Source organism: Zalophus californianus, chromosome 7 (assembly GCF_009762305.2).
Source record: "Zalophus californianus isolate mZalCal1 chromosome 7, mZalCal1.pri.v2, whole genome shotgun sequence".
NCBI classification, from domain to species: Eukaryota; Metazoa; Chordata; class Mammalia; order Carnivora; family Otariidae; genus Zalophus; species Zalophus californianus.
In genome coordinates this window covers 9,231,439-9,259,144 of record NC_045601.1, presented here as the reverse complement: position 1 = coordinate 9,259,144, position 27,706 = coordinate 9,231,439, and the positions used below count along the sequence as shown (strand labels likewise).

The window sequence follows — 27,706 nt, the reverse complement described above, 5'->3', positions numbered from 1 at the left end:
TCCAGGAAAATTGGAAGAGTCGTTGTTTCAAAGCTGTCCCCTGATTTTTTCCAAAGAGAGGCTTTCCTCATGTTTCTGTTGTGACTACTTTCCCTACACCGCTCCCACAGGTAGCAACCATAGTCCTGTCCATTCTTCAGACTCCTGTCCAGTCCCATCAGACAGGATGGGACAGTATTCTGCCCATGACTGTTCATGCATGCTGAGGCTTCTCTTGTAATTCTCAAAAGGACTATAGTGAGGTGGTTGAGGGTATGGACATTGAACCCTGGTCCACCATTTATGTGGTTTGACCTTGGACAAGTCACTCAACCTCTCCATACCTCACTAACACAGGGAAAATAATAGCACCTCCTTCAAAGGATTGTTGTAGTGTTTCCCGGAATTTTTCCATGTTAAGCCTTCAGAACGTTGTCTAGAACATAATAAACATTCAACAAATAGTAAGCAAGTGAGGCACAGAGTGCACAGAGAAGTAGACCTAAAACTCCACAGAGGGACCCCCCCCTTGAGGCTTTGGCCAAATTCTCAGGGCTCATACAGACAAGATTTCATGAGGTCTGTCACAGTACGGTTACTGGGGTTGGTGAGCCACTGGGCGTGGCCCAGTGATGGGGAAGATGGAAGCTCTGACCTGCTGGAGCGGAGACTGCTGAACACCCGGGGCATTCATTAGGATGCAGCTGTAGGATTTCTCTAGCCTCAGAGTAGGGGCTACTCCAACTCACCCTCCCTCAGCCAAATCAAGCCTTGATAGGGTCGAACTGAGTTGCCTTTCAGTGAAATGCCTACTAGAATATTAAGTCAATACTTTTTAAAGGAGAAACAGCCCAGAGAGGATTCTGGGAAGGTGGCAGGGTGGGAAGCCCTGGGAAGCGGTCTCCCCTTGTAAGACAATGATTGCACTGGTAGAAGCTCTCTCATGAAACGGTTTTGGAACTGCAGTCTCTTGAAGGCTTGCAACTTCCAGCGGAAGACTTGGATGGTACATTGGGGTTAATTTCAGTCAATTTCCGCTCTTAGCCTAATAGCTGCTCTCCCTCCCCCCACTCCCAGCCACATGGCAGGCAGCCCGGCTGGTGTTCCCGGAGCAGCTTACGCACCGCTTGCAGGAGTCATCGTGGGCGAATAAAGGGATTCTGTCCTCCAAATATCAGGGTTATGTGCTCTGACTGCAGACTGCCGCTTCTGTCACAGAGGTGCAGACCCAGAAGCAGGCAACCATTGTGGCAATTTCCTCCAGTTGTTGGGGTCCCTTCCCATCTGGGGGTCCTCAGGAGGATTACCAACAGATTTCTCATCAGATCCTTTAGAGGCCAGGAGGCAGTCAGTAGATATATTCAAAGTGCTAAAGGAAAAAAACAAAACAAAACAAAAACCCCACCTGTCAACCAAGAATTCTACATCCAGCAAAGCTGTTCTTCAAACGCAAGGGATAAACTAAAACATTCTCAGATAAACAAAAGCTGAGGGACTTTGTCCTGCAGGAAATACTCAAGGGAGCCCCCTGCAGGGTGAAATGGAAGGACACCGCACGTTATCTCAAGGTCATGCGAAGAAATAGACCTCAGGAAAAGCAAATACACAGGCAATGATAAAAGCTAGTATTATTTAACAACGGTGTGTACTTCCACCTTATATATTTTAAAAAATTATTTGTCTCTTATTACCGCTGTTTGTTTGTAACTTTGGTTTGTAACTCCACACTTTGTTTTTGACCTAACTTAAGAGACCAATGCATTTCAAAGAAGGATTAGTTTGTGCTTTTGGTTTCACAGTGTAGAAAGGAGTAATTTTGTGACCTCAGCAATGCAAAGAGGTGAGTTTGGCACTAGGAAGGAGCAGAGTTTTTGCTTGCTATTGACGTTAAGATGGTAAAAGTTCAAAGTAGAGTGTTATAACTCTAGGAGATGAGATGTAATCCCCTTGGTAAGCACAAAGAAAACAGCTACGGAACATATACAAAAAGAAATGAGAATGGACTTTAAACATTTTACCACAAAATTCAGCTAAATACAAACGAATGGGGGGGTGCCTGGGTGGCTCAGTTGGTTAAACAGCTAAATTTTGGGTCAGGTCATGATCTCAGGGTTGTGAGATTGAGCCCGGGCTCCAAGCACAACAGGGAGTCTGCTTGAGATTCTCTCCCTCTGCCCCCACCCCTCACGTGTGCGCATGCCTTCTCTCTCTCTCAAATACGTAAATCTTTAAAAAAGTAAATACAAAAGAATGACTATAGTACCACAGTAAATGGGAGACACTAAAGCTAGAAGGTATACAGAAACAAATAGCAAATGACAGAAGTCCCTCCTTATCAGTAATTACTTTCAATGTAAATGATCTAGACCCTCCCCGTCAAGAGGCAGAAATTGTCAGAATGGATAAAAACACAGGGTCCAGGGCGCCTGGGTGGCTCAGTTGGTTAAGCGACTGCCTTCGGCTCAGGTCATGATCCTGGAGTCCCTGGATCCAGTCCCGCATCGGGCTCCCTGCTCGGCGGGGAGTCTGCTTCTCCCTCGGACCCTCCCCCCTCTCATGTGCTCTGTCTTTCATTCTCTCTCTCTCAAATAAATAAATAAAATCTTAAAAAAAAAAAAAGAACTAAGCATTTCTCTTAGAAAACAACAACAACAACAGAAAAACACAGGGTCCAGCCGTTACTGGGATCAGTAGTCCTTGGCATCACGGAAGCGGCCAGAGGAGCCAGGAAAGGGCAGTGTGAGCACCTCCCTGGAGGGGTCAGTCTAGAACAGGATTTCAGGGGATGGGCAGAATGCAGGTGGAGAGGCCCCACAAGGGGAAAGTAAAGGGTGAGGCATATACTTCCTATTTTCACATCCTTTTTTTTTTTTTTTTGGTGGGTTGGAGGAAGTGACAGGTGAAGGGAGGACAAGCTGACACAGGACCTCCACATCCAGGCAGGTTCTCTAACCTGCCACCCGTGGAGCCCCAATAGCCCAGCCTCTGGATCCGTGGTCATCACCACAGAGGCAGGTAATGAGCGATTTAGATGCTAGGGGTAGGGCAGGAGGAGAGCAAGGGAGCTTTACACCCCCAGGAACATTCCAGAGGATTATGGCCAAAGACTGTGTAAGCCAGAAAGTGTGTAGCCAGCACTGTCCTTGTTCCCCACCAAGCCCTTTCTGTCAACCCCCAATCCAGGGGGAAGCAGGGTAAAGAAAATGCTGAGGTCTGATTCTCCTGCTCCCAAACACTTTGTCCCCCTGCGCCCCCCCCCCCCCCCCCTTGCTGAGCTCTCACCTTGTCCTGTCTGTGTCTGGCCACTAGGTACGTAAAGACCTATCTGCTGCCTGACAGATCCTCCCAGGGAAAACGCAAGACTGGAGTCCAAAAGAACACGGTGGACCCAACATTTCAGGAGACCTTGAAGGTACTTGCTGGACGAATATTCATGAGCTAAGTCTCCCCGTCCCGGGCTGGGCACCCGGGGCCAGAGTTCAGCAGTGTTCTTCTAAACGTTTGAGTTAGTTAAATATAAGTACAGACACTTATACGTTTCTGTAGGGCTCTGTCAATCAGTGGCAAGTTGGTAGAAAATAAATTTCAGCCTTTGTACAGGAAAAGTGCAGAGTCTGCTGGACTCGAGAATGGCTCTTGATTAATGATTTCTGAGAAAATGGTGAAAAAGTACCTGGCTGCCTCTCAATCTCCAAAATTGGTTTGTCCAATTGAATTTTTATGACTCCCAGAGAGGTACTCTCAAGCAGGCTCCGCTGTGAACTACTGAGTTACTATCTTCACGAAAGTGTTCCTTTATTGTAATAATCTGGCAGCCCTAGGTTTCTTCGTCTTTTATGAAAAAAAAAAAAATAGTCATCTTATGAAAAACATTTTATAGAGGAATTGTTTGGGTTTTCACTTTCTTTGGTGCTAAGAAACGGGATTTGTGATGTGGGGCAGAGAGATAGGGAGCGACTACGGGGATTTAGGGTGGATGGTTGGAGACGATGTGTGGCAGAGGCCGAGACCTAGGTGTCGGAGGCTTTGCACTGGAAGAACCATCCAGATACACGGGGATGTACCCAGTCAAGGCTGGGCAGCCCAGGGACCCCACATGTCAAGCCTGCACAAGGAGAGGGCTTGGTTTGCCTTCCCTGGCAAGTAGGGGCATTTCTGAACTCCCAGCCAGGGACCGTCTGGCCACTTGGCAGGAGCCCCATTTGTTAAATAATAAAAGCCATTGTTTTCTGTGTCCCTGCTGTGGCCAAGTGACCTGAGCTATTAGAATCCTCTTTTACCAACGGGGAAACTGAGGCTTAGAGAGTATTCAGAATTACAGCTCTAACTCACGATGGACTGGCAGTCCTTCACAAGATTTATGGTCATGGGACTCCCGCAGAGGATTTTTAAAAAAAACAGACTATGATTCAGCAGGTGTGGGTGGTACCCAAGGGATCCCCGTCTGAGACCCCTCTGGTAGCAAGTCAGTAGACATGGGTCATTGCGTAGTTTTGTCCGTATCTGCTGAAAGTTTTGAAAAGCTCCGTGCCCTCTCAGACATTTTAAGTTCATATCCAAAATCACTCATCGTTAAGTTTAATTAAGGTGTTTTGTACTAAACAGGTAAACAAATAGTTCACATTTTATGGAATTAGGCGAAGATGAGGACTGAGTATATTTTAGATACTATATAGTTTGATTTTTAAAGTTTTAACTACCTGATTTAACATGCAGGCAGAATCTCAAAGAAATCGCCCCCAATTTTTATCCACTGGTTTTTACCGCAATATATTGTGGATATTTCGGTTGTCCTGGAAAACTTCCCGGATATATTGAAGGGAAGCCACGTCCCTCATCTCGTCTAGAGTCTAGAAAGCGATCCTCCAGGTTTTCTAGGCAGGGCGCTCCACGGGAAGACCACCGTAGGGGGCCTGGGAAGGTGCCCCGCGACACCGGATCTGGGGTCTGTGTCCGTGAGGCTGGGGGCTCAGGAGAGGCGGGGGCAGCCGCACAGCCTGCTGGGACCGCCCTGGGGGGGAACAGGGCGCTGGGGGAGAAGGTCTCTTTCGAAAAAGGGATTCGGTCAACCAAAAGGAGTCGTGTTTGTCGGCGGGGGGCCACCGTGTTGCGAGGACCCTTGAGAGGCAGGCCCCCTGCATGGGGTGGATGGGCCACACTCCGCCTGAGGGGGCGGCCGTGGGGGACGGGCAGCTGCCCGCCTGGGACAGTCCACGCTCAGGGGAGCAGGGGCGGTGCCGGGAGCTGGCAGCCTCGGCAACTAACTGGCCGTGTGGCCGTGAAGGGGACAACGAGACAGACTGAGCGACTCTGAGGGCAGGGTCAGACACGGACCGTGGGCGCCCGGATGGCTTGGACGGTGGAGCGGGCGACGCTTGATCTCAGGGCTGTAAGTTCGAGCCCCATGGTGGGCGTAGAGATCACGTTAAAAAAAAGAAATCTTTTAAAAAGAAATGGACCACGGACTTGAGGGAAACCGACTGAAAATCAGCCCAGGACGGTAGAGGGATGTGGCTTCTGACGACAATGGGCATGGATAGTCCCAGAGGGAAGAAAAGGAGGGGCAAGTGGGGCCTGCAGCCTGGCCCCGAGGGGGCGCTCGCAGGCCTGTGGGGGGGGGGAGGGGGCAGGCAGACGCAGCTGCAGGCCGTCCCTGTTGGGGAGACCGAGGGAGACTACTCTGCTCCACACTACTCTGCTCTGTTACAACTGCCCCACACACCCGTGTCACTCCCCTCTCGGCCACCAGTGGACGGGCACGAACGGGGCGCAGATGGGTCTCAGGCAAACCAGTGCGGCCACTCTAAGTGGGGGTGAGGCCTGGCAGTGTGACAGGTGGCCCCCGGGAGGAGCCAGGACGCCAACCCCAGCAGGGAGCTGCCCAGCCAGGCCTGGGTGTTTCCCCTGTAAACTGTCGATCGCTAACACTGACCTCAGGGGACGCTCCTGGAAGCTAAGGAGCAATGTAACCAAAAGCCTAGCACAGAACAAGGGTTCAGTAAAGTGTAACCTTTTTTTTTAATTGAGAAAATCCAATGACTAGGCTTGGAACAGGCTCGCAGGGGCTGAATGGAGTCAGCAGCTCTTGGGAAGCCTGGCTGTGCCCTGGCCTTCGGGAAGGGGCTGGGGCACTCTCACCCAGGGCCTTTGGCCTCTAGTCCCCGTGGGGGCGGGGACCCACCCTCGGCTGGAACGGGGGTGGGGGGACAGACTTTCTTGTCCTCTTGCTGTGCTGTGGCTCCTGTCGGGGGACAGTGAAGAAACAGCTCCGTGTGACCCTGAGCACGAGATAGGCCTGGCATCGTCCGTCTAGGCAAAAGCCCATGCTAAAAACTCAGGCTTTACATTAAAAAAAAAAAAAAAAAAATCCTAGCTTTCAGTATCTTTGAAAAGCCCTGGCCAGGCAAGTTCGGTTCCTAAGCTGGGACAGATCTTGGCTTCATTTGGATGGGGCCTTCCGTCCTTGCCTGGGGCACAGATCTGGATTGTGGGAGGGGGTCTCTGTAGCTGCCCAGCCTTTCCCCCAGGCTGAATGCTGGCTACGCGGCTGGTGGAGGAGGTGGTTCTGTGTTTGAGAAAGCAGAGACCACCTCCCAACCCCTCTCCAAGCTGCTCGGCCCACCCTGACCACACCAAGATGCTGGCTCCAGCCTGCAGGAGGAAGGCCCCTGTGGCCCGGGTCCCCGGAAGCTGTGGGTCTCCAGAAGCTGTGGGTCCCTGGAAGCTGTGGCCCCAAGGGGCTCTGGACCACCCCCCCACCATGCCCCAGGGGGCTATGGGCCCTGGAAGCTGTGGGCCCTGGAAGCTGTGGGCTTGGGGAGCTATGGGTCCCCAGGGGGCTGTGGGCCCTGGAAGCTGTGGGTCCCCAGGGGGCTGTGGGCCCTGGAAGCTGTGGGCTTGGGGAGATGTGGGCCAGGAGCCCAGACCAACTGCCTCTGCTCTGTCTTTGCAGTACCAGGTGGAGCCCAGCCAGCTGGGCACCCGGTGGCTGCAGGTCTCTGTGTGGCACCTGGGCACGCTCACCCGGAGGGTGTTTCTTGGAGAGGTGACCATCCCTCTGGCCACATGGGACTTCGAAGACAGCACAACACAGTGTTTCTGCTGGTATCCATTGAGGGCCAAGGTGAGGTCTGGTTTGGGACTGGGCTACTCCACCCCCACCACGAAAACAAAATTCCCTTTTCAAAGGGGTTCTGGAAGAGAAAACCTACCGGGGAAGCCTTGGACCCAAGACACCACCACGTGCTTGCCTGGCTGGGGCTCTTCAATAGGGACTTCCCGGGGAGGAAAGGCTCCGCGTCAGGCTCTCCTGGGTGGGGTAGGGAGCTTTCCCTGCTCAGGTTTGCTCAAGTACCTGAGAGCCCCTTCCTCACTGTAGCCTGAACATCAAGCCTGGGTCAGGTCTAGGGGGTTGGGCCTCCTGTGATGGCCTTGTGGGCCCACGTGCGCCCCTCCCCAAATTCAGGGTCACTTGGTTGCAGCAGGGGAGCCCTCGGCTTCTGCTCCTGCAGCCGGAGGCGACCACGTGCGCCCTGCAGCCTGCCCCCAGTCATGCGGGCGCGACTGTGGTTTCCGCACTCCTGCCCCAGGCCCTCCCAGAGCAGAAATGGCTGAGAACGGCGGCCCGATGCGATCAGGAGGGCCAGGGCTGCCGCGACCCGCAGGGACTCAGGGCAGGGCGCGGGGGCGGCCCGGAGAGGAGGCCTGCTCGCAGGCTGTGCTGGTAAGAGGAGAGCCTGGGGAGAAAGTCTGCATTTCTTGGAGCAACTGCTTTGCACTTTCTGGGCCAAGATCCAAGCACAGAGCGGAGAGGGGACCGGGGACGGACGAGATAATAGGGGTGGAGGAAGCGTGGGCTCCTTCATCTCCTCAGAAATGACCATGCTGTGCCAGTCCCAGCAGCCAGAGTCTGGCCACGAGGCTGAGGCGTTCCCAGGCCTGGGCCAGGTTCTGTGCGCCGTCTCACCTCCGCGGGCCTCTCTGAAGCCAGGGGGGCTGACTGGCCGGCTCTCGGATTTCCAGCTACTGTCGGGTCAAGCCAAGGATCGCCTGCCGGGGAGCCGCCCTGCCCCACCTCTCCTGCCCCTTTCCCTGTGCACCGCTCTGCACGGCCCCGGCATCTGCATCCCGCACCCGTGCTCACCCTTCTCAGAGCCCGTCCTCAGACGTCCATTTGGGACGTCTACTTGGAATGCTTTCCTCTAGCCACGGTCAGCCCAAGACTTAGCCGAAATCCCACCTCCTCCATGAAGGCTTTCCCGAATCTCATTTTTCGTGATTTTCCCTGCCAGTGTGCTTTCCCCCACGATCCGCCCATCTGTTCCCTCTAGGGCCTTGCTCAGGACAAGACCAGTGGCCACCGAGGCTGCTGGCGAGAGGAGGAGGAGAAGGTGCCAGGCTAAAGGACGTCCTTCCTAACACCGGCTAATAGATAGTGACCCCCCCTGGCTGGATTGGGAGTATCCTGCTTCCAGGCCTGCCCCCTCGGCCCTGACAGGAGGAGCCCATGGGGTTAGCGCAGGTTTCCGGAAGCTGAGGGTAGAGACAGCTTTATCTCATCTGGCACCCGAGGGCCAGCCTCCTTCCTGGGAGGCAGCCAGGAGCCCATGAAGAGACACTGCGGAGCAGACAGGGGCCGGCCCCCCCCTCTCCTAGGAGTCCTTGCGGAGTCCACTGACCTACAGGGGCTTGATTTTATTCCCTTTCTTCGAAGAACACTGGCTGTGTGCAGGTTTTCTGAGGACTATCCTATGGGAACGTGCCAGGGCCTTTGAACCCCCTCACCTCCTCAAGGGATGGGGTGGGAATGGAGAGTCCCATCAATAGGAGAGAGACCAGTCCTGCCATGGGCGTGTCCACTCCACCCCAGGGCACTCCCCAGCCTGCAGAAGCTTTGCAGGGGTGCGTGGGGGGTGGGGGTGGAGGTGGGGCACTTATGGACAGAGCTGGGGCAATCAGAGGAGCCCAGAAAGTTCCGGGGGCTGAGGAATCCTGCCTCTGAGTTCTGTCTCTTGCCCCCAGGCAGAGAAACTTGAAGACAGCATTCTTCCCAGTAATGGAGAACTTGCAGTCCGGGCCAAACTGGTCTTCCCTGCAGGGCCCAGAAAGCTCCAGGAGGCCCAAGAAGGTAGGTGGCCTCCAGCCCCATGACTGTTCATCTGTCACCGTTTCCCAAGCCTGGAGCAGCAGGTGGGTTGAGGACTTCCTTTCTGCCACCCACTAATCCTGCAATGTTCCAGTAACTTTCAAAGATCTGTGAAGCTCAGCCTGGAACGTGGGTTCTTGGAACCTACGGTTTGGAAGGGAAATGAGGGAGCAGAGCAGGCCAGGCCTCTGATGCCCACTGTACAGGGAGGGCTCTTAGGACACCAGCTCTGGGGCTTTCCTCCCAGGCGGCTGGCTCAGACCGTCTCCCTGGTGCAAACCGTCCCGCTGCCGCCCCTCTGGGAGAGGGGATGCTCCCATGCCCACCTGCGTTACAGTTGGGAGTGTGGCTCCTTAGGAACAAACCTAGAGTGCATTTTGAGGCGCTGGGGCGTGCAGGGCCGAGTGAATGCACCCCTGCTCCCAAGTTCTGTGAGCTGTTGCCCAGCAAGAGAAGGCATCAAGGACAGGCTCTGGAGGACCTTCTGGGAGGTCTAACTAAGTGAAATAAAGTGGAACGTACGGAAGAGAGGAGGGTGAAGAGAGAAGACACAATTCTGTGATGTAGTTAGAGATCTCCTATTTGCCCGAAGAGGAAAGTTTGCTTCCAGAGCTCACGGGGCCACCGGCATCTGCAGTCATTGCCAGCGCCCTAGAACACGTCTTAGGGCCCCTACCTCCCCCAAAACCACTGCCCGCACTTGACCGCAACCTCTACATCATTCCTCTCCTTGGATCCCTCTTTCTTATTTTTGTAGCTTCCCAGGATTTTAGTGAGCCCTCCCTCCTGCCACCATGCCGGCCTTGCAGCGGGACGGCACGTTTGCAGGGCCAGCGGAGCCTTCCCACCTGGATACGCTCCTCTTCCCGTCTGCTGTCTTGGGCTCTCCAGGCTGTCACACACCCTCCCGCTGAGCTTTCAGATTTGGGGTGGTGGCATTGCATGCTCTGTGCAGAAGTAGGGCTCACAGCAAATGCCAGCTTTTCTTCCAGGGACAGATCGGCCATCCCCTAACGGTCAGCTTTGTTTTGTCGTGCTGGGAGCCAAGAATTTGCCCGTGCGGTCAGATGGTACCCTAAACTCATTTGTTAAGGGGTAAGTATTATATTTAATCAATTGTTTACTGATAATCTGTACATGCATGTGGCATGGTCTTAGAAAGTACAGCAAACACCAGGAAGTGTAAGCCATTCAGAACTTGTATTTTAGCTTTCCCATGAAAATCCAATGTAATGTGTTCAAGATTTCCAAGAATTCATGGGATTTGGACCTGCTGAGACTAGATGTGGAACACTGTATTTTAACCTGAAACCCAGATTTTATTGGTTCTTGTTACTACATCAGCATTTTCTGACTCAAAACAGCTTGGAAAAAAGCAGTGTGGCTGGTACTATTCCCTTGCCTTCGCATCTCCTCTTGGATTAACAGTAAGGTGGGCTCTGCTTAGGTCATTCTAACTCACTACGAGCGTGTTGGTGTCTCCAAAAGCAAAGCAAACACCATTAATTATTATACAGAATTGCTGCAGCCCTGGGTCAGTGACATGATGGGAAACCCTGGCTTCCCATGCCAAGATCTGTGTTCTGTCCGCAAGCTGCCATTTCGTAGGACCTCGGGCAAGTTACGTGGCCCTTCTGAACTTGTCTCCTGAGAACAGGGTTAAAATGAGAGAATGTGTGTGCAAGAGTCCTGGTCCCTGGAAGCATGTAGGTGCTCGGCCTCCCAAGGAGGGGGATTAAGGCAAGGGCCATGTGGCCTGGAATCCCAAATGACCCTTCGCATCTGGTGCAGAATTCAGCCCTAACTCTGGAACATCCTAGCGAGAGGTCACATGGCCGATCTTGAGATTTGCGTTCTTGCTCCTGGCTTGGAATTTTTCTTTGGGAGCGGATCTAGCCCTTGGTCTCACGATGGCCAGCACTGCAGCATCGCCGGGGCGGGAGGTTGGGCCAGCAGTCCAGAGCCACTGTCTCTCCTTCCCGCAGCTGCCTCACTTTGCCGGACCAACACAAACTGAAACTGAAGTCCCCAGTTGCGAAGAAGCAAGCTTGTCCCCAGTGGAAGCACTCCTTCGTGTTCAATGGCGTGAGCCCTTCCCAGCTGAGACAGTCAAGCCTGGAATTAACTGTCTGGGACCAGGCCATCTTTGGTGTGAACGACCGCTTGCTGGGGGAAGCCAGGCTCGGTTCTAGTAAGTCTGAGAGATTTATTGGGCCTAAGTGGTATGCTTTGTCCTTAGCGAAGATCTTACATGGTGACCACTAAAAAGACAATTATGCTTCCACGTTGGCAGGTGATATAACTAGCTTGGAAACAGCCTAACTCACTGTTAAATGGAGATTGCGACATCTAATTCTTACTCTACAAGGGAGTGATAATACAGCCAAGTATTTCAACAATTTATATCAGATTTAGATCTGCTAAAGAAACAAAAATTACAGGGTACAGTTATTTGCTTTTGTTTCTGGCGTCAATCATAAAAGGATTAACTTCTTCAAGGAAAATATCTTAATCCAAACAGATGGCAATTCAGAAAGTATTTCATTAAGAGTGGGACAAAAGGGCGATGCTTTTCAGCATTGCTCAACTGGGGTGCTGGTGGCATGGTGTGGGGGACAGCCCTTTGTGGGGAGGGCTTGCACACCCTGGCCCCTACCAGTGGTGCCCCTCGAACACTGTGCCAACCAAAAATACCTGCACACATCTCTAGGACCTCCAATGGAGGACCTCTGAAGACAAACCAGATTCAACGTTCAATCAAAAGGAACGTTGTCCAGAGATGCCTGTGGGTGGCTCAGTCGGTTGAGCATCCAACGCTTGATTTCAGCTCAGATCCTGATCTCAGGGTCCTGGGGTCCGGCCCTGGGTCTGGCCCCCTGCTCAGCAGGGAGTCCGCTTATCTCCCTCTGCCCCTCCCCCAGCTTGTGCTCTCCTTCTAAAATCAATGGGTAGATCTTTAAAGATAAGATAGAAGGAATATTGTCCAAGGACACACACCCCCTTCCTATAAGGGAGTCCTGTCTTGTCTGCATATCTGGCCCCAGGTCTGAGACCACCCCACCAAACCCACAGCCATTGTAATGTGTTAAGACTGTCGAGTCCCCTTCTTGAAGAGCCCACCCCCGCAAACATGTTTTCTCCTTTCAAACTATGGGAAAGAAGGCAGCTTTGGGCTCTTGCAGCCGCACAGCATTTAGGAATGAATGCCTGAGTGTGTCCAGTTCTGAGTATGGTGTTGGGTGGGGGTGGTCTTGCTCTCCCTCACCAGTGGTTGGCATTTTCGTATGGTCTTGAGGTTAAAAACACTTTAAAAGTTGGTCCTCATTTTAGAAAGCTGAGAAGAGGGCTGGTAAGGGGGTATGCCTATCACCCATTACTAATTAGTCACTTCACTCCCATCACAGAGGAAGACGGAGCTGCTGGTGAGGACTCAGGCTCACCGTCAGAGCGTCAGTGGCAGAAAGTTCTTTCTAGCCCCAATCTGTGGACAGACATGACACTCATCCTGCACTGAAGCCAGGGTTCCTGTCTGTGGCGAAAGGGTCAAGTGTCGCTAGGCCTGACAGCTGAGGCCGCGGGCATGGACACTCACCATCTGCAGCTCTGTCCCAGAGCCCGAATGTTCTTCCACATCCCTCTGTGTGTAGAGCACTTGTTGCTATTGTATAAATAAAGAAGTCTCAGTTTGGTTTTCTGTGCTTTGAGACATGTGGAAAATGGCCAGATTTCAGTAAATGTTTGTTACCTCTGTCCCCCAGCACCTGTCAAACACAGGATTAGAGCCTTGTTATATGCATTTGAAGAACTAGAGCCTGGTTCTGCTTTCTGGAGGGGCTCCCCATGCAGGGCGGTCAGCGCCCAGGTCCACCGGAGAGCCCGCAGGGCCCCCGCCCCCGACGCGCGCCAGTACACAGCCACGGCCACCTCTTGTCTTGCACAGCTTTTATTTCTCAGGTCTGTGGTGCAGGGCTCACCTGCACACGGCTCTTACCCAAGCATGAGAAGGAGCCGGTAGAGTATGAGAGCTGACATTTCGACAGGTTTTTAAGGATGCGGTAGAGAACTGGTGAGGTCAGAACAGGTTCTTCTTGTGGAAACAGAGGGGCTTCGAAGAGTCCCTCTAGAGCTGGAGTCTGGATGAGCCAAACAGCGTGTGTTTTTCAAACAAGCTCGGACAGAAAACTGAAATGCGCACAATTACAGGCACGACGGCACTCAAAGTAAAAAAGTTCTTTTTACAGATGTGATTACAGCTGTTAAGCCACCTCCTTACTGCCCTCACGTCAGATCAAGTGCCGTGGTTACAGGGTTTTTAATACATAATTCTTTTATTCTGTAAAAGGTAACAAAATATACAGAATCAAACTTTCCTTTTAAACTAACGTTACAAACCCATTGTCACTTACATATAAATACACTTCTCTACAGCTGATCATTAATTAGGTGTGAGTCCAACAATGCCCTCTGTTAAGCAAACCCCCCCCCCCCCGCAAAACCAACAAAAGTTTATCCAAGGCTGGAGTGTCCTCCCTGCACTGTTGATCCTGAACTGAAAGAGCAGAGAAAAATCACCGTGTGCATGTGTGTATGTGCTTTAGACCGTCTTCAAAATAATTTTCACCTCTCAAAACATAAATATACAAAGACGGATCCTTCATGGAAATCAAAATCAATTTGAGCTAATTTCAGATGCAGAAGAAAAGTATGGCACGGACTAGAAGCCCCGATGTGGTTTTACTGACGCTGAACCTCGTGTCTCACATGTGCCAGCATCAAGTCTGTTACCCAGACTTACAGGCATCTGTCCTTAATTCAGTCAGTCCTGCTGTAAGCACAAACAGGAAGTGATTCAATAACAGCAATAAAAAAAAAAAAAAAAAAAATCAGGCCTGTTTGACACTATGATACAATTGGGAAAAATAAACCAGGGAAGCTTCCACTGACCCCAGCCCCAGAATAGTCCCACTGCAATAACTACTCTCTTTTTAAAGGAACTGGAATATGATGGGGGGTGGGGGTCCTAGATTCAAAGAACTACAAACACCAGCTTCAGAGATTGACCGCGACCCCCCCCCCCCCCAAGCCTGGCCATGAGGCCCCCACCCCTGCCCCAGTCCTGGCCGGGCCTCACATGGCCTCGAACTCGTCGATCCGCTGCTTGGTGTTGCCCTGCCGGATCTGCCGCAGCGTCTTGTACTTGTCCCGGCCTTGCCGCATGTTCTCGTTGTGGATGATGTCGTTGTGGGTCCTTTTGTTCTCATCTCTGGCCTGGGACAGCTCATTGGTCAGGGTCTGCAAGGGGAAGCAGCTCTGGTCAGGTGTGGCCCAGGAGCAGTGGGGAGCTGGGTGGGACGGCTCCCCTCCCCCCAACCCCCGCCCGGGCCAGCCCCGCCCGCCCCGGCGCCCTCACCATCAGCTGCCGCTGCACCCGCTCGTTCTTCTCGGCCTCGGTGATGCGCTTCTCCTCATTGCGGTCATCCAGGATGCCCTCGCTGGAGAGCTCAGCGCTATAGCCCGTGTACTCTGTGCCCTCGTCCTGCAGGTTGTCCTGCACGTGGTAGCTCACCGGCTCGTAGACAGGGGGCGGTGGGGGCGGGGGGGCTGTCATCACTAGGTGCAGCTCCTCCTTGGTCTTCACCAGGTCATCTTGGGCTTCTTTGGCCTTTGAAAGCAATCCGTACACAGAACCCAGTGTTGAGACCATTTTCGGGAGAATCCCCTTTTCAATGACAAGAAGGCTTCTGCGCCTTCTCCCGGGCGGGCTGGACGCATGTGGCCTGAGTGGCACAGAGTGGGGCGGGGGGTGGGGGGCGCGCATGGCTGAGGAGAAGTGTCCCCACGCAGCATTTGCCCAACCTTCTTCCGAGTCTGGAGCTCTGGATCCTGTCAACAGTTCTCAATTGTGCTCTCAAGCACAGAGGCAAAGTCATGTCAGGGACCTTTTTTTTTTTTAAAGAACCATAACTTCTTTTTTTCTGTCTCTAATTCTAGGATATGTTCACTGTATGTATAGTTTTTTTGGGGGGGAAAAAAAGGGAAATTATGAAAGAAAGAAAAACGCTCCAGCCATGAGAAAATGCCACTGCCCAGTATTAAGAGTACAGCCTTGTTCTCCTTCCTCGTGCGGCCGCCATTTCTGAGGCTTCTCGCCGCCTGGCACAGTGCTCAAGCACTGTCCTACCTGTTGTTACCCCTAAACCTTCCAGCAGCTTCTCTTGGGTACACATCCCCAGTCATGCCCACCTCACTGCCATTCCAACCTCGGAGATGAGCTTAGTTTGAACCTGTTCTGCAACCAGCTTTTCTCAACACTTTCTCCAAAAACCTAAGGACAGAACCAAGTCCTTCGCGCACAGCCTGTGTTCAGGGAGTGCGGCGTAAGAGTGGTGAGGAGGCGCCCCAAGCGTCCCCAGAAGGGGCCAGTGCAGATGGGGAAGCATGGGCAAGGACAGGTGGGAGGGGTGGGGAGCGGTCTCAGCTTGGCAGAGGTCTACATTGAACATAACCAAAGCTCCCCTGGGGACCGTGCTTTCCTGGTGGGCGTGGGGGCTCAGCTGGAGAGACGGGCTCTCTGGACACTGCACTGGAACATGGGTCTCCCAATTACAGCTACAGTTTATTCAAGCTCTCTGCAGGGTGGTCCCCAGAACCTTATAGGGTGGCTATTACTCCCCATCTCTACAAGGAAACGGAGGCTCAGAGAGATTAGGACACTTGCCCCATACACAATGGATGAGAGCAGAGTTGGGAGCCTTGTCCCCGGTCTTGAGACCTCCAAGTCCAGATGTTTCCATGGTGCCATGCTGCATACACCAGTGGTCAGGAGAGATAGGAGGTCGTTTGAGGTGCTGTGGCCTGTTGCTGGGAGCACCCACGTGACCAGATTAAAAGCTAGCTCCTGATGGGGGTTGCATGATGGGGCTCAACGGTTTGGGGTGGCCAGAACAAGTGGGTGCAAATGAACAAGAGGCTCCTTGGTCCCTGCTACTCCAACAGTGGATTCCCCGGTGCACAGAGCAAGCCCATTCCTATGTGGATTTCAGCCTAAGAAGCACAGCTGGGATTGGCAGAACATTGCACAACATCCTGAGCCTTCCCCTGCGACCCCTCCAGCCTGGCCCCAGGCCGTCTTCCCCGTCCCGAGCACCTGCACCTGCAGACTCACCCTGTGCTGCCACTCCTCCACCTCGTCCTCCTTGCGCCGCCGTGCCTCCTCCAAGAGGGCGATCTTGGCCGTGTACTCGGCTAGTTCTGCGGCCTGGTGAAGGGCACGAAGCTGAAGTGATTTCTGGGGTCTTTGGGGGAGAGCCCTTTTGCAAATGGACAGCCACATATTTTGCTCGTCCCCACCTCCTCCCCATTCAGCAGTGCCCATGGCTGCCCACCGAGTCCTCAAGGCCATGCCTCGCCCAGACGCCCACGTCTGGCCTCCCGGATCGCTGCACCAGGGCTGCCTGAGCCGCCCCCCCGCCGCCCCCCCTCCCCCCCCCACCAGCACAGCCCCTCCCACCAGGCTTTCCTCCCTCGAGCAGATCATCTTACAGCCCCGGACACCATCATAAGGCAGGTGTCACTTTTTGGCCCCCCGAGGCAGCCTCTCAGTAATTCAGCACTGTGCGACTCTGGGAGCCCTACCAGCTGCTCCTGGCTCTTCATCTGATCTGCAGCCTGCCTCTGCAGCTCCTCCTTGGCCCGCAGAGCGGCCACGCGGTCAGCCTCCAGGCGCTCGGCCGCCTCCTGGGCACGCTGCCTCTCCTCCTCCAGCTGCAGGGCTCTCTGAATCTGGTCTGAGAGTTCTAGAGAGAGCACAGGGCCCTGAATTCCCAGCCTGGATGCCTGGCATGGGATCCAGGGCGGGACTCACAGCACAAGCTACAGAGCTACAAACTCTGCTTCTACGGACAGAGAGGAAAGCACACTGCGGTGCGTTCCCTGCTGTGCATACAGACTACGTCCTTGCGGCAGTTATAAACTGCTAGAGAGGGTTTCCCCCTCCCCCGGCCAGGGCAGGTTGGCAGACATGCAGAAACCACACCACTCACCCAGTTTTTAGCTTATAAGACAGGAGGCAACATAGCGTGGTTTGGGCACTCACTGGCTGTGCGACGTCGAGCAAATTAATTTCCCTGCTAAACCTTAACATCGTCATCAGGAAAATGGGGATGACTCAGTACTAACCTCAAAGGAGTAAGGGAAAATTTAAAAAAACAATGTGCATAAAGCACTTAGCACAAAACCTGCACAGCATCAAAAGTATCAAGATAATCAAAAGATTATCTTCTAATCCAAACACCCCTGGTCAGCTCTCAGCCTCGAGTCTCTACCGTGGCTGCTGTGTTAAGCTGAGACGTCCCCGGCTGTGGGTGTGCTGACGGTCCATCTACTCCTCGCTGTGGAATGCACCCCTGCATGCATAAGCACTGGGCACAAACCCACCTTTCTCTGCCTTCTTGGTTTTCTGCTCGTAGTCCTGCAGCCTGAGCATCAGCTCCTCCTTCTCCCGCATCATCTGCTCCTTCTCTCTCTCCACGGTCTCTCTCCTCTTCTTCTCGGTCTCCAGCTGCTGCCTGTTACAGGGCGAGGGGTGGCGCAGGAAGGTTTAGGCACACACCTGCCATGTCAACACACATCACCAGTGCCCAGTCCAGGCCCCAGGCCCCATCGCCAGATGGTATGGACTCAGGAGGCAGCAAGAGCAACCCCAAGCACTCCCCTCCCGGGCTCTGCCACCACCCAGCCCAGTGAGGCAGCCCCCTGAGTGGGTCCTTGGGCCCCACGCAGTAACTTCCAAAGGTCCTCGCCCCCTGAGGCTCCACCCGTGTTTGCTAGGTGATGTTCCCCTGGCGCCTCTGATGGAGGACAGTGCAGGAAGGGCCGTCCTAGGGCCCGAGTCTGGGAGAACACTGCCCCGTCCTGCTGGCCTCCACCCTGCTCACCGCTCCAGCTGCTTCTGGTGCTTCTCCTCCCGGGCCTGAGCCTTCATCTGCTGCACCTCGATGGTGTCAGGCTTCCTGCGGCGCATATACAGCTCATGATTCCCCATGCAGAGCTGCAGGATCCGCTTGTTAATGCGCAGGCGGGGGGCATAGAACACGAAGTCCTACAGAACAGAACAGGGTGGACTCTAAGCAGGAGGAACGCCTTCCTTTGGCTTTCTTCTTCCAAACCCAACTTCACAAAGTTCTAGATGATCTTTTCCAAAAGGACAAATGTAGCAGAGTATGGGGCCAAAAAGGGACTTCAAGGAAAAGCCACCGACTCCAAATGACTGGACAGAAAGCTCCTGGTGCCGTGGGATTTGGATTCTCTGGGACAAACAGAGCTACTATGTCTTTGTGGGTGTGCATGTGCACACACCCTGAAACCTTTGGTAAAGCTTCTCTGAGGTAAGAAGTCTTGTAGCCTTGGGAAACCCGGGACTAAGGCCCAGCGCTGCCTGGTCTTCAGGCTGACACCCTCTTGGCCCCGCCAGCCAGAGAACCACCATCCCCCAGTTTTGCCTGGGGAAGAGCAACTTCTATTTGCATTTCTGGTCTCCTCTGCCTCAACCCTGGCCTCCCACACGGCCATCAGTGCATTCATCGGGTCACTAGTGGACGCCTGATGCCAGCCTGGTTAGCTCCAGGCCCAAGTACTGACGCCGTGGCTGGGCACGTGTACAGAGTCCGGCCTGGCAGCCCCAGCCTACCCTTGTGCACCTGAACTGCACTTGCATGCCCGCAAACCTATTTGCTCAAAGCAGCCCTGCTACTTGGGATGTCTTGCCCAACCCCACAGACCCGAGGACCCCGGCACTCGAGGAGATGGCACGGAGGCTCCTGCTTCCGGCTTAACTGGCACACCTCCCGTGCCCCTGCGCTCCATGGGGGAGCCAGCACGTCTGCTGACGCACTTGGTTTGGTCCCTATCTTCCCCTGGATGGGCAGCTCCCCTGACGGCAGGGCTGTGTTCATTCATCTCTGTATCCCCAGGACCCAACAAATGGCCTGGATTTACTGGGTGCTGCAGTTTACACAGCACTGCCACGTCTTGAGCCTGTGACCTTGAGTAAGTCACTTCCTTGGAGCCTGAACACCTTCAGCTGCATGGTGGGGAGGACAGTAATCTAACAGGACTGCTGGGAGGATCAACTCAGACACTGTTTGTCAGCAGGACAGGAGGCTCACTCACAGACTGCTGGCTGCCTGACGAAACCGCTAGGGGAGGAACCTTCCTGAACCTTAGGACTATGCCGGGACAGCACAGGCCTTGCCTCCTGGTCCTGCTACTGCTGCGGTGAGTGCAGGGGATGGGAGAGGAGAGAGGGCTCAGAAACTCCTGTTTAAAGTTATTTTAAAATGCCAGTCTTTAAAATGCGGGGCGCCTGGGTGGCTCAGTCGTTAAGCGTCTGCCTTCGGCTCAGGTCAGGATCCCGGGGTCCTGGGATCGAGCCCCGCATCGGGCTCCCTGCTCGGCGGGAAGCCTGCTTCTCCCTCTCCCGCTCCCCCTGCTTCTCCCTCTCCCGCTCCCCCTGCTTCTCCCTCTCTCGTTATTTCTGTCAAATAAATAAATAAAATCTTAAAAAATAAAATAAAATGCCAGTCTGCTTCCTCTTCTTTTTTCCCTTTCTCTTCTCAGCTTGGGGCCCCTGGCATCCAGATTCTGACCTCTGGAACAGGGACAGGGTGGCTGAAACAAAGAGATAGTGTGACATGCTCCACAGCGACTTCTGAAACCAGACAGGACACGCCAGGGAGCTGCTAAGCAACACACCCCAGAAGGCCCTACGTAGCTTCTCGGTTTTTTCATTAGTTCCAGAAATGCTGGACAGACAGTACTGTCAAACCCGCGAGCCCATGGAGTTCTTGGGTGGAGCTTTCGCACACTTGTTATTAAGTCATCGGGTTTCCCAGGGAGCGTCTGCAGAGCTGAGAGAAGCACCACCTCTATTATGTAAGAGAAAACAATCTTTTGTTACGGCCACACAGGCATGCTACCAGCGTAGGTGCTGACTGTGGCTCCTAAGCATTGCAAAGGAACTCTGATTAGCACCAACTCCTCCTTAAAACAAGGTCAGCTTAAAAAACCATCAAAGGGCAGATGCTGCAAGTAACATCACCGCAGCCGGTGGGCCTAAGACAAGGCCTGCACATGGCTGGGGACAGCGAGAGCAGGAGGCAGAGGACATTTCCTGGGCTGCCTAGTCTCAGACTTCAAGTTAAAAACAAAAACTGAAACCACATTTACTTAAGGATTTCTAAGTCCAAGTACCCAGCCCAAGCCTCCTAATGCAAAACCACAACACCGATGAGATGTGGGGCAGGCTTTTCTAAACTCTGACAGAGACAGATCTTAAAAAAAAAACAAAACTGAAACTCGAGGCAAGAGGAAAGCTCATGGAAATGAATCCAAGTCCCTAAGAATACAAGAGAAAAGGAGATGGGAAAGTAGCCATAAAGTTGTCGAACAACAAGCTCAGGAGCCTCTAGGACACTCTCCCACCAGGCCCCACCCCGGGGCTCCCTTTGGCTGAGGGCAGAGCTGCTCCCAGGGATATGGCAGTTCTTATAATAGGTAGCTGCCCAAGAGCCTTCTCCCGCTTCCATGAGGCCGCAGGAACAAAAGGCCCTTTTCTGAAGGAGACAGAGCTGTTTTAACCCCACACAGGACTACCGGGCAGGCTTGGAGGATTCAGTGTTTCAGGTCCCATCCCCGCAGTACCCAAGCTGGCAGGAGGAGAAACTGGCTTTTCTATGGGAAATGCCTGGTCATCAGGAGCATGACAGGACAATGGCTCATTTGTGAGCTTGCCATGGAAACTGCCCAGGGTCAGGGGTGCCCTCCACAAAAGTCAGCCCGAGAAAAGGAATCCCAAGCCTCACTTATGAGCCAACTCGGACCTTTGGGGTTTCCCTGTCCATCTTGTGGAGAAATGTGACTTTCTGCCGCCCCAAGTGCAAAGCCTGAACCCGGGAAATGCCAGAGGAAGGAAGGTGCACAGCGAGCCTGGCGAGGTGCACAGGGCAACGGGGACTCATTTCCTCAAACCAGCTCCTTGTGTGGAACCCCCATCCCCAGGACAGGAGTCTGACAACGTCTGCCCCCTTAGTCAGGCCTTCCTGACCCAACCATCTGAACAGCCACACTGCCCCCCTGCCTCTCATCGCCTCATCCTGGTGATTAAATACAGCTGCACTGTGGAAGTCACAGCCAGAAAGCCCATCACTTGTGTTCATGCATCTCTTCCACCAGCATACAGACTTTATGAGGGTGGGAAGCCCACTGTTCCTGCTGCACACACAGCCCTAGAATACAGCTCGACTCGTAGTATGCAACCGACACAGGCTTCTCTCACCTTGTTTTTTCTTTAATCAATGGCTCCACATAAAACTAGTATATAGTAAAAGTATGCTCAACTAATTCAACCAGAAGCATTACAACACCTTTTGCTTGGAATTTTAAGATTAGGACAAATTCTGCAGCTTTTCAAAAGCTAAACTTATGCCAAAACGCACACACAACTTAATCCTTAAATAGTCCAGTCCAGTCTGCTTCTGTTGGTCACATGTCTAAAATAAAAGTTCTGAAAAATGAGCACCACCCTGTGAGCAGACAGCAGCCTAGCCAAGGCCCTCAGGATCTTCTCGCTCTCCTGACTGCCCCGATCTCATGGCCCACGTTAACGTGGGCACACTGTGACCTCCGGGCTGTGGTGCTGAATGTTAATGTGGCCTGTTTCCACGGAGCTGGAGAGTCTGTATTAAATGCTGCTTTAATTGTCAGTAACTGTGCAACTACCCATGGCTAGGAGTCAAAGAGTTTACAAACAGCAGGAACCGTTTCCAATTAAAGGAGAAAATACTTCCATGAACAGCATCAAGCGTTCTGTTTTTCACTTATGCTGGACTAATCGGCCTGTGGGGAGGAGCATTTGGACAGTAATGCCACCTGCTGTTCCACGTGGGGTACCCCTTGCCCCGGGGGGCCCCAGCCCCGGAAGGCTCCAGATGGCCCCGGCCTGGACCACAGCCCATGCTGGCCTCTCTAAGCCCCACACCGTAACCAAGACACCAAGTCCTTTCCAATCTATAATTCTGGTATATCACAGCAGCCTCTAAGGAGGAAGAGATTATTCTTCAAATGGCATTTTTCTTTAAGAATCAGATTTCTGATTAGAAAACAAAATCCTCACCCATTCCATCACACTACAGTATGTATGTATGTATGTCAAATTTTCTGAGCAATCAGCTGAAAATTTAAATGTCAGCAGAATCTATAAAACTGAAATGAATTTCTGTTAACACACCAGTCTTTGCAGTTACTAGTTCACAGCCCAGATTCTTCAAACTCCAGGAATTGAAATCCCATTTCTAGCCAAGCCCTCCCAGGAAGACTGCCCCACCAGTCTCCTCACTGTGAGGAGCCACTTCCCACATCAGCCCCAACGAGAAGGCACCTGCAGAAAGAGCACTGGAGGGGCCAGGAGGGGGTCAGAGGAAAGCAGAGTTGCACATTCTTGGAAGAGAAGGTGAGGCACAGAGGGACCGTGGGGCCCGGCAATGCTCCAGACGCAGGTCTGACTCTTCCTAACATGGGTAAGCTGCAGAGACAGCTCTGAAAGCCAATGCTGGCCCCTGAGGCTTGTAAGCAATCATGTCTGTGCCCCAGCTGGCTTCCAGGGGGGTGCAGGGGTGAGGCCCCCTACCCCAGGTACACCTTCTGGAGGTAGGCTGGTTTTCCAGAGGAACATGAACATTTCACAAGCCCAGAAATGCAACATTTTGTGAGATGCTTATCATTTGGCAAAGGTCAATGACTCAGAACTGCCCTTTCCTTCATAAGGAATGAAGACCACTTGAAAGCTCAGGGGACACAGTCAGCTAACTGCTGAGGGACACCTGGGCCCCTGTGTACCTCTACGTCAAGGGATCCTTGAACTTCAATGTAACCTGCTGGCAGTTCGTTTATCCCACTCCCCCCACCGCCCCCCAGTGCTTGTCATACAGAGAAATCTGTTATCCTGAAAACACATGTGGCTGTAAGAATGAAAAACTGTAGACCCCTCGCCTGAAATCCACAGAAACTTACAGGTGCCTTCTTGTCGATGGGCTTAATGACAAACTTTTTGTCATTGAAAGAGATGTTCCTGATCTCACTCCATGGAAAGCCAATCTTTGGGGTCAACCTGAGGTTAAAAAAAAAAAGAGGAGGGGATAGTTAGGTGTGTGCTTAATTTTTTTACTTCAATTTGAAAAAAATACAAAGCTAGCCCAGGAAGCATAGTATTTAATATAGGTCATTACCAGAGGTCCTACCCGTGCTGGGTAAGGTCAGGTCCAAGCTCTAGGAAACCTCCACAAGCTCATTTACCCTAAGTCTTCCCAACCTTGCGCATCCCCTGTGCCCGGCGCACCCCAGCCGGCAATCTCAAAGTCAACTCCAACCCCAACGCAGCACACCCCTTCACCCGGTGAGAGCTCACACAGCCATCTTCTGGAGTCTGAGCCCCTGTCCCCAGAACCGCACGTCTAGTCATTAGTCTGACGCATTTCCCTTGTCGTCAACCCACTCCTCTTCCAAACTGCCAACACCCTCCCCAGGCTCCACAGCACGGAATCCAGGGGCCTCGACTTAGCATCCAAGAGCCTTCTAACCCAGCCTCAGCTTCCTGACACCCAGGCTCTCACAGGCCCACCTTGCCTGAGGAACTCCCTTCTCCTCCCTCCCCTTCAGGAACCTGCACCCTTCAGAACGGCTCAGCCTCCTTCAACAACCTTGCCCCTTCTCAACCTGTAGTCTCTTGTGCTACGTGAACATTTTTTCAATTCTTCCACTCTTATTTGCTCTTTGAGGACCAGGCAGGTAAGCTTTCTGATGGCAAAGATCATGTCGTGGGTTTTCCAGGCATGCTCTAGTCAGAGCGGCTGCTCACCAATGGAAACAGAAAAGCCCGTGGGGTGGCTCCAGTCCACTGCTGGAAGTGGGGTAATAAAGTCCCCTACTCTTTTCTACTGTGGTCTATTTCCCCCTCACATCTGTTAGTATCTCCTTGCTATATTTAGGTGCTCTGATGTTGGGTGTGCATATATGTACAACTGTTCGATGTCCTTGAGGAGCTGAGGGCTTGGAATGGATTCTGCTCTTCTGGGTCTCATTTAGTGCTCTGTGGCATGTTCACCTGGCTGGCCAGACACCCTCCCCTGTCATCCTCCGACGTCTAAGACAGCACTAGGACTACTCACCCCTAAGGAAAGCCCCGGTACTGCTCACTACTGGCTGAAACTCTGGCTCTTTGGCATCCCCAGGGAAGTTCACCATATGATTTCAAGACCACATTGCTCTACTTAACCTCATGACTCCCACCCTATTTTTTCAACACATTTTACTACAGACACCATTCTAGAAGTAATGACAGACGCTCAAGCCACCAAAGATACTGCCATCAAAACCCAACCTTTCCCACAGTCCATAAAAACTTTCAATTTAGGAAATAAGCAGGAGAACCTATTGCCCTACCAACATATTTAATAAAAAACTCATGGGCAGTGTAGGTCTTGCTATGACAACCTAAGCCAGGCCAAGTTGGTGGGGTGACTTCTGAAGGCCGAGAGAGGACACCCAAGCCCCACAGACGGCTCTTCGGGGACAGAGTGGTTCTGCACCCCTGGAGGAACTATGTCAGGGCGCTGGCCCCACTGTGGTTTTAAGCATCAATCCTTTTTGGCATCCGCCTTTTACAGCTGTCCTACAGGCTCACCAACGCCTGCTGAGACACATCTGGCCAACAGGCCTCACAGCCAAACATGCAAGGGGTTTGCTTTACTATTGACCAGAGAGGTCATTGTGTCTGCAGGCCTCTGAGCACTGGAAGGGAACTCAGGATAGCACCTAGTCCCACTACTGACCGTAACCCGTGTCCTTATCTGGAGCAGCCGGAAGAGCACCAATAGGTAGGCGTCTGTTTGCTGCTTCCGAGCACCTCCCTCCACGGCACAAGAGCCCTTCGCGCTCGTTTCTCAGCTGGGCGGCTACAACCGCAGCCAGATTTCCAACTCTCCAAGTGCCCAGGAGGCAGGAATTGGGCTCCTAGCTTTATACGAGGTTCTCAAAACACTGTCGATCCTAAAAGCCCTCGACCTTCAGGTTAGACAGGCATCTTTCTTTCAGGGTCGGGTGTCCTGTCACCACGGCCTCCAGCCCTCTGCTCTGTGGAGTGCCTGTAAAGTTTGTCTTTTTAAGACTCTGGAAGCTCATATAACAATTTACAGCCATTCAGATGCATGAATGCAGGTCAGAGGCCCACAGTTTTTTAAAAAGTGGGATTCTGCAATAAAAGGGACCGGAGCTCTTTACAGAAATAGTGGATTCCTGGGCTGGAGCAGGGAAGTACAAGATGATCCTGAAACATCTTGAGGTGCCACTAAATAAAGAAGTACTCAAACAATAATGGGATCAGAGCAAAAGGGCACAGGAGCCAACTTGAAGGGGATCCTAAAGGCAAATCTCAACAATCTGAACAATAAAATAGTAATAGATTTATAGCCCAGAGGATAAAATATCCGTGAATCCATATTAATACAAATAACTGAATAAATGAAGAGAAATTGGCTGTGTTCAGTAGACAGATACATGTAAAATAAATTTATAAAAAAACCACTGTTTCTCAAAAGCTGACTCCTGAATGGATGCTAGAATAGATGAAATATGGTCCTTGAAATACACTTAGGACTACAAAGTGTCTTAGGACTACACAAAGGACTACAAAGGTAGGAACTCCACAGAGCAGTCTGGCAGAGAGTGCCTCGACCAGTAACCAGAGTTAGCACCACCGGGAGGGAGATTTCTGACATCACATGCTGCCTCACGAGAGACCCCGGGAGCACAAGGCGGACTCCTGTGGGATTCTGGCCCAAAGAACAAAACTCAAATCTAACTATGAGAAAAACATTACACAGATCCAAGTTGAAGGACTTTCTTTTTCTTTTTCTTTTTTTTTTAAGATTTTATTTGTTTGACAGAGAGAGACACAGCGAGAGAGGGAACACAAGCAGGGGGAGTGGGAGAGGGAGAAGCAGGCTTCCTGCGGAGCAGAGAGCCCAATGTGGGGCTCCATCCCAGGACCCTGGGATCATGACCTGAGCCGAAGGCAGACACTTAACAACTGAGCCACCCAGGCGCCCTCAAGTTGAGGGACTTTCTAAAGAGTTAATGGCCATTATGATCTTCCAAAGGGTCAAGGTCATGACAGACTGGGGAGAAGGTGACTAAGTCCAGGTGCGAGTCTGGGCAGGATCCTGGGGCAGAGAAAGGCCATTAGCGACAACTGGTTTAAAATGGAAATTGGGTCTGTATATTGTTCACAGTATCATGTCAGCGTTAACTTCCCGACGGATACCTGGACTATGGCTCTGTCAGATGTTACCACATGGGGAAGCTGGGTAAAGGACAGATGGGAATTCTTTGTACTTACTACTTTTCAAACGTTTTTAAACTCTGAGAGGATTTCAAAGTGAAAAAATACATGGCTACAAAATTTAAATTCAAAGTATGCAGCTGGGGGTAATGATAATGTTTTTCGAAGTCTTTACCCAAGTCTGGATTTTACAGGCACATATCGGTCTAAACTCAGCAAGTTTAGACTTAAAGAGCACTTAAGAATCGTGCATTTCACCTCAAAAGACAAGACATACTGAGCTCTAGTAAATAATATGCATTTTGGGGACAGTATACAGATGTCTGCAATTTACTTTTTAAACAGGTCTGAAAAAGAGAGGGCTAGAGGGTACAGTGACGTGCAGGTGGGGAGAGACGAAAAAGCGAAATGCCAAGGATAGAATCTGTTTGAAATTTTTCATTAAAAAAAGTTTAGAAAAGGTCTGGGGTGGCATGGGTTGGAGCTCACTGCAGACCACACAGATGGCTCTGCCTACATTCTTACAATGGAAGCAAAGACACTCATCGCTATCTGCAGGGGCCAATGTAGGGTGCACCCCCACCACTCTGCAGGGCAGGCATGTGAAGGAACTTTCCCATGCGCCCCTCGAGCGCGCCTGCTGCCAGCCATGCTTAACCAGGCACCATGCTTCTCCCCTGCCCTCCCGCACGTCCACACGCGGAGGCCAAACTCTTCTCTGCCAGTCTGAGGTGAACTTTTAAGCTTCTTACTCTCGGTGCACTAACTGGAGTCCCTGCAACAGTCTCTGTAAGAGATTAGGAGGTTTTTTTTTTTGAAAATTCTGTTCCACGTTCAAGTTAGGGTCCCAAGGGCCTGAAAGGAGAGAAGAAACTGACAACTGTGATCTTGGCCGATTTGATAAAAGAAAACTCACAGAAATCAAAGAACTGTCTTTTGCTCTCCTCTCTTACATAGATCAGTAACCCACTAACACGAGAGCACAGAGCTGTAACGCACACCGAAGGGAGGGGGCAAAATCAGCATTCTGTCCATTAGCATAATTTTAGTTTTAGAAACTGGAAATATAAATGACTGGCTTATCGGGACGCCTGGGTGGCTCAGGTCATAGTCCCAGGGTCCTGGGATCGAGTCTGGCATCGGGCTCCTTGCTCAGTGGGAAGCCCGCTTCTCCCTCTACCCGCCGCTCC

The 27,706-nt window shown here is 52.3% G+C and overlaps 2 protein-coding genes across 12 annotated transcripts in view; one reads left to right on the top strand and one right to left on the bottom strand.

The window, feature by feature from the left end:
• SYTL3 (synaptotagmin like 3) overlaps positions 1-12,839 on the top strand; it is an 89,884-nt gene extending 77,045 nt beyond the window's left edge. For 7 of the 8 annotated variants that reach the window (XM_027603700.2, XM_027603699.2, XM_027603701.2 and 4 more), the window contains 6 exons: positions 3,289-3,391; positions 6,932-7,102; positions 9,001-9,106; positions 10,105-10,219; positions 11,110-11,315; positions 12,529-12,839. In XM_027603700.2, coding sequence (XP_027459501.1) covers positions 3,289-3,391; positions 6,932-7,102; positions 9,001-9,106; positions 10,105-10,219; positions 11,110-11,315; positions 12,529-12,638 — 811 coding nt within the window. In that variant the 3' untranslated portion in view covers positions 12,639-12,839. The remainder of the gene's footprint in view (positions 1-3,288; positions 3,392-6,931; positions 7,103-9,000; positions 9,107-10,104; positions 10,220-11,109; positions 11,316-12,528) is intronic. The other variant, XM_027603702.2, reaches the window with a different exon arrangement.
• A 212-nt stretch (positions 12,840-13,051) lies between these two features.
• Positions 13,052-27,706, bottom strand: part of EZR (ezrin) — a 49,206-nt gene continuing 34,551 nt past the window's right edge. For all 4 annotated transcript variants that reach the window (XM_027601356.2, XM_027601355.2, XM_027601357.2 and 1 more), the window contains 7 exons: positions 23,192-23,288; positions 18,061-18,224; positions 17,561-17,691; positions 16,760-16,920; positions 16,290-16,382; positions 14,535-14,786; positions 13,052-14,416 (listed from right to left, as the gene is read on the bottom strand). In XM_027601356.2, the coding sequence (XP_027457157.1) occupies positions 14,252-14,416; positions 14,535-14,786; positions 16,290-16,382; positions 16,760-16,920; positions 17,561-17,691; positions 18,061-18,224; positions 23,192-23,288 (1,063 nt within the window). In that variant the 3' untranslated portion in view covers positions 13,052-14,251. The remainder of the gene's footprint in view (positions 14,417-14,534; positions 14,787-16,289; positions 16,383-16,759; positions 16,921-17,560; positions 17,692-18,060; positions 18,225-23,191; positions 23,289-27,706) is intronic.